The sequence below is a fragment of the Hemiscyllium ocellatum genome, chromosome 1, assembly GCF_020745735.1.
Source record: "Hemiscyllium ocellatum isolate sHemOce1 chromosome 1, sHemOce1.pat.X.cur, whole genome shotgun sequence".
Classification (NCBI taxonomy): Eukaryota; Metazoa; Chordata; class Chondrichthyes; order Orectolobiformes; family Hemiscylliidae; genus Hemiscyllium; species Hemiscyllium ocellatum.
Genome location: NC_083401.1, coordinates 98,818,441 through 98,832,228, shown reverse-complemented (window position 1 = coordinate 98,832,228; position 13,788 = coordinate 98,818,441). Strand labels below are relative to the sequence as shown.

The window sequence follows — 13,788 nt, the reverse complement described above, 5'->3', positions numbered from 1 at the left end:
TCCCCCTCACTCCCTCCAGCCCTCACACCTCCTCCTCCAGCCATGACACCACCTCCATCCCTCACACCCCCGCCTCCACCCTCACTCTCTCCATCCCTCTCACCACCTCCTCCTCCAGACCTCACACCCCCCTCACTCCCTCCATTCCTCACACCCCCATCACTCCCTCCATTCGTCACACCCCCTCCAGCCCTCACACCCCTTCCTCCAGCCATGACACCACCTCCATCCCTCACACCCCTGCCTCCATCCCTCACTCCCTCCATCCCTCTCACCACCTCCTCCTCCATCCCTCTCACCACCTCCTCCTCCAGACCTCACACCCCCATCACTCCCTCACACCCCCTCCAGCCCTCACACCTCCTCCTCCAGCCCTGACACTCCCTCCAGCCCTCACACTTCCTCCAGCCCTCACACCCTCTTACACCCCCTCAAGCCCTCACACCCCCCACTCTCCCTCACACCCCCTGCACCAGCTGCACTGGTTGCAGTTGGCATTGGGTCATAAACGCTAAAACAAAAAATAGAAATTGCGGGAGAAACAGCAGATTTGGCAACATCTGTGAGAGGAAAGCATTCCACCGTTCTTGTTGGTTTTATTTTGGGTAATCAATGGTAACCGTGCCAGTGACCGATATATGCTGGGAGTCAACTTCAAGAATGCTCTCCAATTCCTGGGTTACCTGTATAAACCCTGCAATTGCCTTCAGACGCCAGCAGCAAATTGTCAGGGATTTGACCTGCGGCCGGTTGGATGGTGGGGCCGATCTGTTGTAATGGAACTACAGAAATGGAGTGGGAGCCCTAATGGGGAAGGGAACAGCTCCCAGGTAGACTCTGATCAACCTGTTGGGAAAGAAGACCGTTTCTGCACACCTCTGGAGCAGTTGGGATTTTAACCCAGGCCTCCTACCTCACGGGGAGGGACACTACCACTACATCACGAAGCCCCCCTTGGAGCAGTGTCAGTCAGTACACAGCGTCTCCCCCCGGGAATACGGAGCACTTCGCGCTGCTAGGCTGGAGGTTCATTTATAAACTAAAAAGTCCAGAGAAAGTTTATTTCAAACGTAAACTGATCAAACAGGTGTGACTAAAGCCGCTCCTTTTTGGACCAGAGGTTGATAAGGACCGGGGTGCGGAATTAGGCGACACAGCGAAGGGAAGCGTCCGGGAAGTTGATCACTTGTGTTTTTCAAGTCACCGGCAGAGTGGAGACAGAACTACTTTTACATTTGAATGGGGCTGAGTTTGCTCGGGGAAAAAAAGAGACCACCTGGAGAAACGGGAATTCAGAGAAACAAAATTAAACCATGACCTCAGATCTCGCCTTTATCCTGAGTGCTATTTCCACCACTCAATAATCCTTTCAAATATTTTTACCAAACATTGCATCCACTCCTTGGAGACACAAGACGGTCCAAATTCACGGGCTATTTTGTGATCATTATTGCACATCAGGAATACACATCCCATTTTATCCCGTTATCTGCTGCTAATTCAGATACCCAAGTGTTGGAAATGACCAGGTTAGTCGCCACATTTTAAATAATATTTGATTTTCCTCACCTTGCTGGGAAAGAGCAGTGGATTTGCTCTAAAGGAGAAATACAAACCTGAAATGGGACCGAACGTTTCCAAACCAGAGGCACCGACACCTGCCATAACAAACTCACTGACTACAGAGACCGGGCGCTTTTCTAGGTCTGATACATTTAAACACTGAAAGTTAAATTGGTCAGAGTGTAAATGTATGTCCGGATCTAACTCTACAGGCTTAGCAAAGTATTTAACTAAAGGAGGTACAATTTGCATTTGATTCTCAGTAATTGAATAGACGGTGTGAGAAAAGCTCAAGTCCTTGGCACAATTCACCTGATCTCAACAAACAATAAATCATTAAAACATAACTGAAAAGGAAAGTTAAGCTGCTACATTCTCTGGCAACTCTACAAGTCTAGTAATTTCCAGTTCCCGTTGGAATGCAGTGGTACAACTGGCATTTTGAGAAATTAAAAAATTGTTACATGCCTGTTTTATATAAAACAGACCACAAAGCAGCCTGAGAGTGCTGGTGCAGTGTCCCTGGGTGAGTCCCTTACCGTGTTGGTGCTGACTTGCTGGTATTGCTCCTGGGGTTTGAGAGCAGCGCGCTGTTGTGCTGCCAACATTGTAAGACAGTCTGGATCTCGCTATCACCGTTTCCCTCTCCACATTAGACTGCTTGAGAAGTCTCACTTGTACTCGATTTCAATAGGCTCACGCTGAGCTCACAAAACTCGGCATTTCGGGACGGGAATTTTTTTTTAAAAAAGCGAAAGCCCTCCCGCAGCTCCGTACTGACAGCCCCTTAAAGCAACATGACACTGGAAAAGGCTGAGCAACACTCAATGCAATTCAGAGACACCTCAGATTGGGAATGTTGTTTCAGTTCAGTTTCAAATACATTTCGCTGAATGTTTCAGTGAACAAACACAAAAGGCAAAGTAACACGAGAAATAGATCTGCAATCCAGCGCCGCGGATGCTCAGGGGTGAATTGCAAATACATTTGAGATTGAGTTTATGGTTTCAGAACACAAACTTGGGTGACTGCAAAACCTTCGTAGACAATGTTGAATAAAAACAAAAGTGGTCCCTGAGACTATTCCTGAAGAAATGGAGCCATTCATATTCTCTGTTTATGTTTGTATTCATTGGGCGCACTCCCATGTTGGAATATTTTGGGCTGAAGAGTAAGTTTGGCAGCGAGTGTGTTGGATAGCCATCATGGCCCTGGGAGTTCTCCCGCATGGGCTTCTCAGCTCGTTATCTGGGCAGAAGTGGGTACTGCAGATGCTGGAAACCACAGTCTAGATTAGAGTGGTGCTGGAAAGGCACGGCAGGTCAGGCAGCATCCGAGGAGCAGGAATATCGACGTTTCGGGTATAAGCCCTTCATCAGGAATGAGTTATCTGGGCAACTGAGTCAGTCAGCAGGGGTAGCGTGACAAGGAGCCTATCGTTCTTGGTGAAGGTTCTTGGTGAATATTTAAAGACCAGCTGGACACCACTTTACTCACTGCAAGGCAGGAGCTTCCCCTCAGGTAAGGAAGGTACCAATCCTACCCCCAGGTACCACCCAGAACCCAGGGAATGTCTGTCAAGAAGTCTAGATGGCTCCCAGATTTACTGAACTGCCATTCACATGCTGCTGGACCGACTGTCGAACGAAGGTCCATCCTCTTCCTAGGTGATCACATCAGGATGATGGCAGAAGTGGGTATTGCAGATGCTGGAGATTCCAAGATTAGTGTGGTGCTGGAAAAGCACAGCAAGCCAGGCAGCATCTGAGAAGCAGGAAAATCGACGTCAGGACGATAGTCTTTCAGACCGATGTAGCTTGATGTTCAACTGTTGCATATCACTTTTGTAAGTAAATATTAATTGTTTTAATATCTTTTGTCTTATCTTCGCTAGGATCTTTTTCATGAGTAACAGAATATTGATGAAGGTAATATGGTTGCTATTCTGCAGATGGATTTCCAAAAGGTATAAAGGACCATGTCATAGGCTTGCCAGCAAAGTTAGAGCTCAGGGAATAAAACAGCATCATGGATACAAAAGGCTGAGTATCAGGAAACAGAAAGCAACAGTGAACTGTTGGTTTTGAGACTGGAGTAAGGTTTATAGAAGGATTACTCAGGAGACAGTGTTAGATTCCAAACACACATTAAAGATCTAGACTTGGGCTCACAACACAGTTTAAAAAAATTAAAAATAACACGGAGCTTTGAAAAATTGAGAGTTGTGGGGATGATTGTGATAGACTTCAGGATGACAAAGACTGGTGGAATGGGTGGACAAGTAGCAGATGAAATTCACTGTGTAAATGTGAAATTATTCATTTTGACAGGCAAAAAGAGGCTGTACAAAATGAAGTGTAAATATTATAGGAAAGCAGACACAGTCAGAGAAATCTGGGGTTACAGGTTCACAAACAAAGCCAGGCAGATTGAGCAAAGAAATAAGAAAGCATGCATGTTCCAGGGCTTTTTAAGTAGGAATATGAAGAACAAAAGTAAGTTAAAGATTTCAGATAATCAAAGTCATAAGAATTAAATGTAGGAGTTTCCATTTGATCCATTCAGTCTATTCCATCATTTAATAATGACTAATCTGACTGTGGTCTGGACTCCACTTTCTTGCATATTTCTAATATTGCTGGACTCTCTTGTCAATCAAAAATCTGTGAGTCCTGAATATATTCAATGGCCCAACTGAAGACAAAATGCTGCCACTTGAGGAATCCCATCCTACCATCCTGAAAATGGCTCATTTATGTCTACTTTGTGCTTTCTGTCCGTTAACCACTTGTAAATCCATGAACGTATGGAGTAAATTACCCTGCAAATTAACAAAGAGGAATGGTAGATTATTAGAAGTAAAATTAGAAGTGAAAATCAAGAATCAATATATCAGAGGAATGAAATAAATGGACAAAACACTTATCATTTATAACTTTTGCACACACTTCTGAGGAGTGTTTGCAATGAAAACAAATACCTTAGAATTGTTTTCAAAATGATAAAAGAATACCCTTATGCATTATCTATATTCATTTCAGTAATATTGTTAAATGCTAAAAACATTTCAAGCATCTGCAGCTACTTTTCTCTTGAAATCACTACAGGTATATAGTTTTCTTTACAAAAGTACACAAACACGTTGGAGGTTGAAACAAAAGGATCAACAGGATTGTTCTATTTCTTTGTGCAAAAATAATGAAAATAATTTCATATAGACAAAAGTTTTGACTGTTCAAAATTTTTAATGTATAGAAGATACAGATCTGCAATTCGTTTTTGAATAATAATAATTGCAATGATTTCACCAGTGCTACAGATGTGCGAGAGTTATGTTGGTGATGAAATGTGCACTTTTGATAAAATTCTGACACTAACCAGTATTACATTTATTCAATAGACAATTAATATTTTAAAACTTTTACATGATTTTATCTTAGTTTTTGAGCACACATAGTTGCAGTATGAGATCTTTGGTTGAAGTTTAGGGGTGTAGAGCACCTGCAACATATGCAATTGAAGCTATTGCCAGTTCTTCAATGGCCAATGCATCATAAAAAAAATTCTAAGGATTGCTCACAGGAAACATAAACACCCAAACAAATAAAATTATCAGCCTAAAATCACAGGAAGCATAAACCATTGCTTATTCATTCAAAACTATTGCATTATAAATCACGCTCTAGTAAAATCTCCACAAACGTATTTAGTTCCGGAAATCATTCTTGTTGAAACATGTTTTATGAATGGGGTTTCTGGGTCAATTACATCAGCAAACAAGGCGATGCAGATGTATTCATTCTATATCTCTTCCACAAATTATGAAACTATCTTGACACAGAACAACCAGAGTATTCCAAATGGCTCCAGATGTTGCTTCAAAAATAGGGTCACAATTAGAAAAGAAGACTTCATATATTCATCACTGGTACCAAATAAATCCAAGATTAACCAAGTATAATTGTCAGCATTGCTCATGCATGTAAATAACTATTAGACTAGTTGACAACTATTTTGTATCTTAAACTTCTTCTAAAAGCAATCAATTACCCCAGTGAAAAACATGGATGTACATTGCCCTCCAGAATCTTCCTTCATCAAGGAATAAAAACCTGTCAGCACTTGCCTTGAACAAATCCTGGCAAAGTTAGTAAAGATATTGATATATGTACACTTAGTAAACTCAAATGCAATGCAAAACTGCACATCAAAACATATTGGCAGTATAATAGACATCAGATACAGGACACGCAAATACATGAAAGGTAAAGTTGTGATATTGCTAGTGGTAAGCAAATGCAATAGCAAAGGCTTTGTATTGGTTTTGTTTAACTCCAGCTACATGAAAAGCCAAGTATAAGGTCAGCTATACTATAAAAGTGAACTGAATAATATTTTTGTTAATAGTTGTATTCAGATTTAGGATATAATATTTTTTGCTTGGCTAGTTGCTGAGAATGTGAGTTGACTGTCATGGTTGAGAAAATTAGGCATCTGCAATCTCAGTGAAAAGAGGTATCACCTTAACCAATCAAGTTGAAGAATTGTGAAATTAACTACTCAAGGACTGAAAATGAAACAACTTACATAGGGATGAACTCAGTATCAAATTGGATAGTTAGAGAAATTAAAAGAAGAAAAGAAACTTTGCATCAAGACAGAAAAAAATAAAATGGAAAAGTAAAGAAATCTTTAAAATTTGAAGACAATTATCCCCTGAAATAATGAGATTTCAAACTTTCATAATAAAAAGTGAAGAACTGCAGATGCTGAAAACCTGAAAAAACCAAAAACAAAAATTGCTGGAGAAATAATAGGCAATATCTGTGAATAGAAACAGAATTAATGTCCTTTCTTCAGAACAGAAGTGTCTTAGAAGAACTGAAGGAGGGTCACTGGTTTTGAAGAGTTAACTCTGGTTTCTCTTTACAGATGCTGCCAGAGGGAGTTTTTGTTTGCTTCAACATTTTAATTGCTCAGACAGCTCATCATAAGTATTGAAAATTGCACAAAATTACTTTCACCTATTTACATTAGGAGAAAAATCTGCTGCTTGCTCATTTACTGCATAAAATGTCTGAGTGTTTGTGATTATTTCAATATTGATTTGCAGAGCTCCTTTGTCACCAGGCTTGGTATGGATTGCTGCCAGCAGTATCACCTGGATGTTAGACCAGTATTTATGGTCATTTCAGACATTTATTCAGCTAAGTGACAGTAATTTTATAACCATTTTGTCTGTAATCGATCCAATGTGTGCACTCACTCCACAATGACACTGGCATGAGCATCCTCACCGATGTTCAGTTAGGATTTTGCGAGGACCACTAATCTCATTACAGCCTTAGTTCAAACATGAAAAAACAGCGGAATTCCAGAGGTGAGCACAGAGTGACGGCCCTTGACATCAAGCTTGACATAATAAAACTGGACTCAATCGGGGCAAACGCTCCAGTGGTTGGAATCATACCTGACATGTAAGAAGATGGCTATGGTTGTTGCAGATCAGTCATCTCAGCACCAGGACATCTCCACAGGAGTTTCTCAGGGTAGTGTCCTCGGCCAAACCATCTTCAACTGCTTTATCAATGACCTTCCATCCATCGTAAAGATCAGAAGTGGAGATGTTCACTGATGAATGCACAATATTCAGTATCATTAGCAGATACTGAAACAGTCCATGTTCAAATGCAACAAGATCTGGATAATACCCAGGCTTGAACTGACAAGTGGCAAGTAACATTCATGCCACACAAATGCCAGGCAATGACTGTTACCAATAAGAGACAATCTACCACTCCCTTTTGACATTCAATAGTGTCGCCATCAATGAATCCCCCACAAGGATGTTGATTGAAGTTAGCATTGACCAGAGATTCAACTGAACTCACCACATAAACAAAGTGCCTACAAGAACAGGTCAGAGACTAGGAATACTGCTGCAAGTACCTCACCTCCTGACTCCCCAAAGCCGCCCACTACCTACAGGGCATAAGTCAGCAGTGTGATGGAACACTCCACACTTACCTGGAGTTCTAATAATACTCAAGAAACTTGACACCATCCAGGACAAAGCAGCATGATTGATTGGCAACACATCTACAAACATCCACTCACCCCACAACCAAAAGCTCAGTGGCAGCAGTGTGTACAACTTACAAGCTGCACTGTGCATATTCACCAAAGATCCTTAGATAGCACCTTCCAAACCCACAATCACTTCCATCTGGAAGGACAAGGGCAGTGGATACATGGGAACACCACCATCTACAATTTCTCCTTCAAGACCCCTATATCCTGACTTGAAAGCATACTACCATTCCTCCACAAAATCCTGGAATTCCCTTCCTAAGGCAAATACAGCAAATGGACTGCAGGGGTTCAAGAAAGCAGCCCACCATTACCTTCTCTAGGGCAGCCAGAGACAGGTAACAAATGCTGCCTGCTCAGTGATGTCCATATCTCATGAGTGAATAAAAAAAATCCAATTCCTTCACAATTAACATGCTGCATAAGTTGCTGTCTTGTCTGTGGGCATTTGAACTTCTACCGTTCAGAAGCAGATTCTACATAGCTGGCTGAAACTGCATGTCAGGAGGTTCCATTAAAATAGCTCCAGTATTTTCACTTTGGAATCATTAGCCTAATCTGTGATGATAAGCAGACCTCATCGCCTCGGTCACATGTGCCCGTGTAAACTGAAGTGCAAATACTCTTTGAAGCTGCTGGTAAATTACAACATTTATGATTACACCTTCTGTCTCAGATACACAACAACATTTGGAGGGATTGTTTTTAATTTAGATGTGGTGGGAGTAGGAATGCCTGGGGCATCGAGGTGCTGTACTGGAGGCAACATATAGTGGACTTAAATTGCTGAGTTTTAACTCCACAGCCTGAGATATTTGCCTAAAAGCCTGCCCCATTGACAGGTTTTGCTTCCAGTCAAACAGGATGCCCTAAAGGGAAAAACAGGTTCCAATCCTCAGAGATAGTTTGGAGAACTGGATGGGTCAATCCCAAAGGAGTTCCAATCATCGTCTGATCCCAAGGTGGGGGGGTTTGTATGTGAGGCCTTCTGAATGAGAAGAGTGTTCAAAATTGAAGGGAACTAATTCTATTGCTTCTGGTCCACAAGCAATGCTGTGAAGACATCTGCACTAGCTTCTCCCACAAGTTGTTAGTATATAGTCATAGCTGACAGGTTTCCAAGACTTAGAAAAAGACTGGCCACACTTAAATCTGGAAAGCAGGGAACATCTGAGGCTTTCAGCCTTAATAATATACTTAAAATGCTAACTGCCTTCTGGGTGCAGGTTGGTTTCTCACACCATGGCCTACTTCAGTAAATCCTGAAAATCACTGGGTTTAAACTGCGGAATGGGACTATCTGGCGCCGCCCTTTTGGTGCCGATCATTTGGCCCCACCGTTTTGGCCCTAAACTGTTTTGGCGCTCATTACCTTGGCACGGAGCAGCTTTGGCGCCAATTTGGAATTAAAAAAAAGTCTTGTAGAGCCCGTTAGAAATTTGTTTTTATTACATTGTAAGAAATAAATCTAATTCTTTTTTATTCATTATTTTTAATCTATTCATTATAAAAACGAATTTCTATATTTTGCTACATTTATCAAACACATAGATAACCATCGTGTGAAACGTTTGGTTTGTCTCTCTTGTTTAGAATGTTTTCAGCCATTTCTGGTATGGGATCTACAAGAAAATAGAAAGAAAACTGTATTACAGCTTTCCAATGTGAAGACAGAAGGGCCGAAGTATCATCGAGGCAGTAGATGACTATTAACAATTGTTAAATGAGAAAATGATTACAAAATGAGATTTGAATCGACAGCGGGTCATTACAGCTTTGACTATCAACTCTTACTAGTTGAGAAAATTACATCGGGTCGTTAGTCATCCTCTCCTCTTTAACCAAACAAGAATTGGCACCAAAACAGCTCAGCGCCAAAGTAATGAGCGCCAAAACACAGTTTACAGCCAGAATGACAGGGCCAAACGATCGGTGCCAAAACATACCCGACCTTTAAACTGACTAATGAACATCTCAGTGAAGAGCTAGAGTACACGATTCAGTCCCGCTACTCTGCCCTGCCGATCAATATGATAGTGGCTGATTTAATTGTCCAGAAACAATCTACTTCTGCCTTAGCATTTTAATTTCAGATTTCTGTAACTGCAGTACTTTGCTTCTACGTTAATGGAATTTTCTCTCCTATTTTCCTTACACTCAGAGCTCAGATTGACAAATGCTGACAAGCTGTTAGGATTGATGCTTCATTAGATGTCGATGAGAAAAGGTGAAGAGACAATTGCTTTACATCAGTTTTGATCTTAAAACTGTCCCATTTGAACACTTACAGCCTCCAGCCAAATTCTGATCTCTTGTCAATGAGTCGATTGCAAATGTCTGATTCCACAGAAAATAATGAAAAGGTTCGGTTGAGTTGAACATGAGCAATACAATCATTTTCTACAAGTAACATTTGCTTACCTATGAGCTAAATATTATAAATCTCCAGAATTGCAAGGTTTTAAATAGATTTACATGTGCTTGAATTAAAGTTATAAAAGCTGAGAAAGTCTGATCTGGTACCAGATTGATGTTGTAGCAAATGCTGGACAAATTCATTACCTTGCAATCTGAAATCACTTTTCTTGCAGGTATCCTCTGTTCAAACTACGTAATATTGTAACTGTCACAGAAATTGTACAGTAACATTTTCTACACTGTTCAAGGTTACCGTAGTTTCAAGATTACTTTAGCATTATGTTTCAATAATATATTCTCTTCTAATAATTATTAACCGAACAGCAACTAGCAATTTAGCTTTAGGAAATATTCTAAAATTACGGCAATTGTTGGAAATTTATGAGAAGGTATCATGATTGAATTAAATTTCATTAGGAACCTGGACAACTTCAGATTCACAGTACTTTATTTAATTTGGAGATTCACAGAATTGAAACCACAGAGAAAAGTAGGCAACTACCTTTCCTAAAAGGTCACTCAAATCAATTATTCCTTCCCTCCCCTCCAAATTTTGGGAGTAATCAATTATTCGAGTTCCTGAGATAGTGCATCTGTTTGAGGGACAGTGAGATTGCTCTCTGCTCATTCTCTGTTCTTCAAGAATAACAACTAATTTGTAAAGGTCCTTCAAGGTAATAAAATGCCACAAGATGCTTCACAGAGGAGGAATGAAACAAAATTGACAGCAAGCCAAAGGTCCATTGTCCTGTTCCTTTCTGTCTTTGTAAACCTCTCAAGCCCTACAACTATCTGATATCTTTGTGCTCCTCCAATTCTTATCTCCTCTACACCCCAAATTTGAATTGCACCTTTACTGATAGCCATGTCTTCTGCTACAAACAGCCTAAACCTACACTGCTTTTGAAATCTTTACACATTTTTGGTGGTCCTTCCTCTGTTAAGATACTTCGTACAATCTTGCCACTTGTTATAATATCTCATGTGACTCAGTTTCCAATTTTGCTTGAAACTGCTCTATTGAATGTTTTTGGACATGTTACTGTTAAATGCTCCATATAAACAGAAGATATTTTATTGTCTTGATGTAGCTTGTATAAAGTTAGTTATTTTAAGTTAGTTATGTACACAATAAGACTATCTTTCTCACTTATATAATCTTACTTCTGGGATGGTAGGACTAATGCATAAAGACAGACTGGATCAGTTAGGACTATGTTCATTTGAATTTAGAAGAATGATGGGGAATCTCATAGAAACCTATAAAATTCTAACAGGACTAAACAGGGCAAATGCAGGGAAGATGGCCCTAGTGACCATCAGTACAGACCTGGAGTCATGATACTGGGTAGGTCATTGAGGACTGAAACAGGAGAAATTTACTCACCCACAGAGTGGTAAACCTGTGGAATTCTCTGTCACAGAAAATAGTTGAGTCAAAACACTGAATGTTTTTGAGAAGGAGTTAGATATAGCTTTTAGGTCTTAAGGGACCAAAGGCTATTGGTTGAAAGCGGGAAGAGGGCACTGAATTGGTCATAATGAAAGACATATAGCAGACTCAAAGAGCAGAAAGGCCTCCTCCTACTGCTGTTTTTTGTGTTTCTACGTGAAACATAGCATAGCCCAAAAAACAACATGCCGTTACCATGTCGTAAGTTAATGAGACTTACAATTTATTACCATTGCACTATGCTTTCTTCCATTTAATCAGATGGATCAACCTGAAAATGGACTCAAAATGTGACACTTCTCCTTCTACTCTGAAGTCATAATGAGTTCCAAATCTGACTTTACCAAAAGTACTTTAATGTCAGCCCCAAGCATTAGTCTACCAAAAATTCATCCCATGAGTTTTAAAACCTGCAGAAGAATTCATATAGAGAAAGCTTTTCCTTGCATGCTCTTGTGCCTTATTCACGTTTAGAGAGGTGAAGTACATGTTGATAGTGCCAATATTTTAGGAGTCCAGGTAATTATTGATGGAGTTCAACCATCCTTGCAGTGCAAAACAGTAAAAAGTTTCTGGCTGCAAGTTCAGTTAGATCCACATTATTGTTTAGGCTTGAGGGCTATCTGGAGCTGATGAAAGAATTTCGGCCTTCTCACAGCAGGTCCAGCATTCCAGAAGCCAGTAGTAAAGCAGCTTGCCTGGTCAATTACCACTGGTACCATAGGTCACTGGAGATCTGCCTGTTGAAGTATTGGATTACTAAATCAAAGAAAGTAGGCTTAGTTCTGAACCTCTGAACAGATGTTACCTTGGGACCAACCCTATCCTGAGCTCCCTTTACACTGCCCTTTGTAAGCAACTCTCATTAGTTGATCATTAGATAAGTATTTCTTTGAAGTAAAAAAAATGTCAGAACAAGAGAAAAAAGAGCACTTTGGCTAATAATTAAATTATGTTATAAGCAATATTAAAATAAAAATACTCTTGGAATGGTTTTAACAGTTCTCAAAAATAAAGATCAGTAGTCAGGGTAAGTGCTAGGGAATTCAAGGCTAATATTAATTAAATCATGAAGGCATACACTCCAGATAAGTTCCTTACCAGGACTGGAAATAAGCTATCTAGTGCCCTGGTTTAGACAAATATATTCTGTGAGATAAAGATAGCTAGGATTACATCGAACTGAGAGTAAAACCCTGAGTGTCCAGGTGAATCTTGTTGCTCTAAGAGAGCAGTGTAAAGTCACTGACATCAAAATAGAACTCTTTGTCACTCAGATTGTATAGATAGCTCTGTGATTTAAGAATGCAGAACTTGCTTTCTTTAAACACTGAAGTCCCTAGTTGTTATTTTCCTTCTAGTTTAAAAAAAAGACTATAGTCATAATCTTGATAGTTGAGGGTGTCAGAGTTCTTTGTCCATCAAATGTAGAAGGTGCTTCTGTAAAGTTGTAAAAGTGCATCAACAGAGAAAAATTACAAACTTCAAAAGAGCTGGGATTGAATTTAGAGGTGCTTTTACCCAGGTGCAGAGAATGCAGGAGGACGAGCAGCATGTCTACAAGTAGGATTCACTATTCTGATGTCTCCGCAGGATAATACTACCATCAAGAAAGAAGTAAGAGAACCAGCTCAAATCTGCACCAGCTCACAGGAACACTGTGGTATAATTTCTGAACTGTGCTGATCAACTAACTTTGAGATTTTCATGTTCAGACAGGCTGGCTATGTAGTGCTATTAGTTTGTCAGCTAGCTTTGAAGATTACTTACAGTAATCTCAACAATTAATATCAATTTTATACACAAATCTCAATGGTATCAATATGTTTGCCTTTGTCATACAGCTATAAACTCATAGAGCATGGAAACAGACCCTTTGGTTCAACTCGTTCATACCAAATAAGTTTCTAAACTAAACTAATCTCATACTTGTCTGAATTTGGCCCATATCCCTGTAATTCTTTCTGATTGATGTGCTGTCCAAATATAAATGTTGTAACTGTACCTGCATCAATGAGCCCTATCTACTAAACAACTTTCATATTCATTGTCTGAGTTTAAATGGGCTTATTATTTTTCTAGCATTAATAAACTATTTATAACTTTATTGTCTATCCATCAGATTATCAGCATGCAAGGGTTAACCTTAAGAGGGTTCAACAATCCAAATTTAGAAGTCATTAGCTCCAAGGCATAGAATGGCAGCTAACCTGCAGCTGGTACTTTGACAATAGATTAATGAAAAGGGCTTAAAAGATTTGTTT

The 13,788-nt window shown here is 40.0% G+C and overlaps 1 protein-coding gene across 1 annotated transcript in view; it reads right to left on the bottom strand.

The window, feature by feature from the left end:
• The window catches only part of corin (corin, serine peptidase), a 232,537-nt gene extending 230,325 nt beyond the window's left edge, over positions 1–2,212 (bottom strand). Inside the window, exon 1 of the mRNA XM_060830982.1 lies at positions 2,103–2,212. Coding sequence (XP_060686965.1) covers positions 2,103–2,171 — 69 coding nt within the window. The 5' untranslated portion in view covers positions 2,172–2,212. The remainder of the gene's footprint in view (positions 1–2,102) is intronic.
• Positions 2,213–13,788: the final 11,576 nt, after the last annotated feature.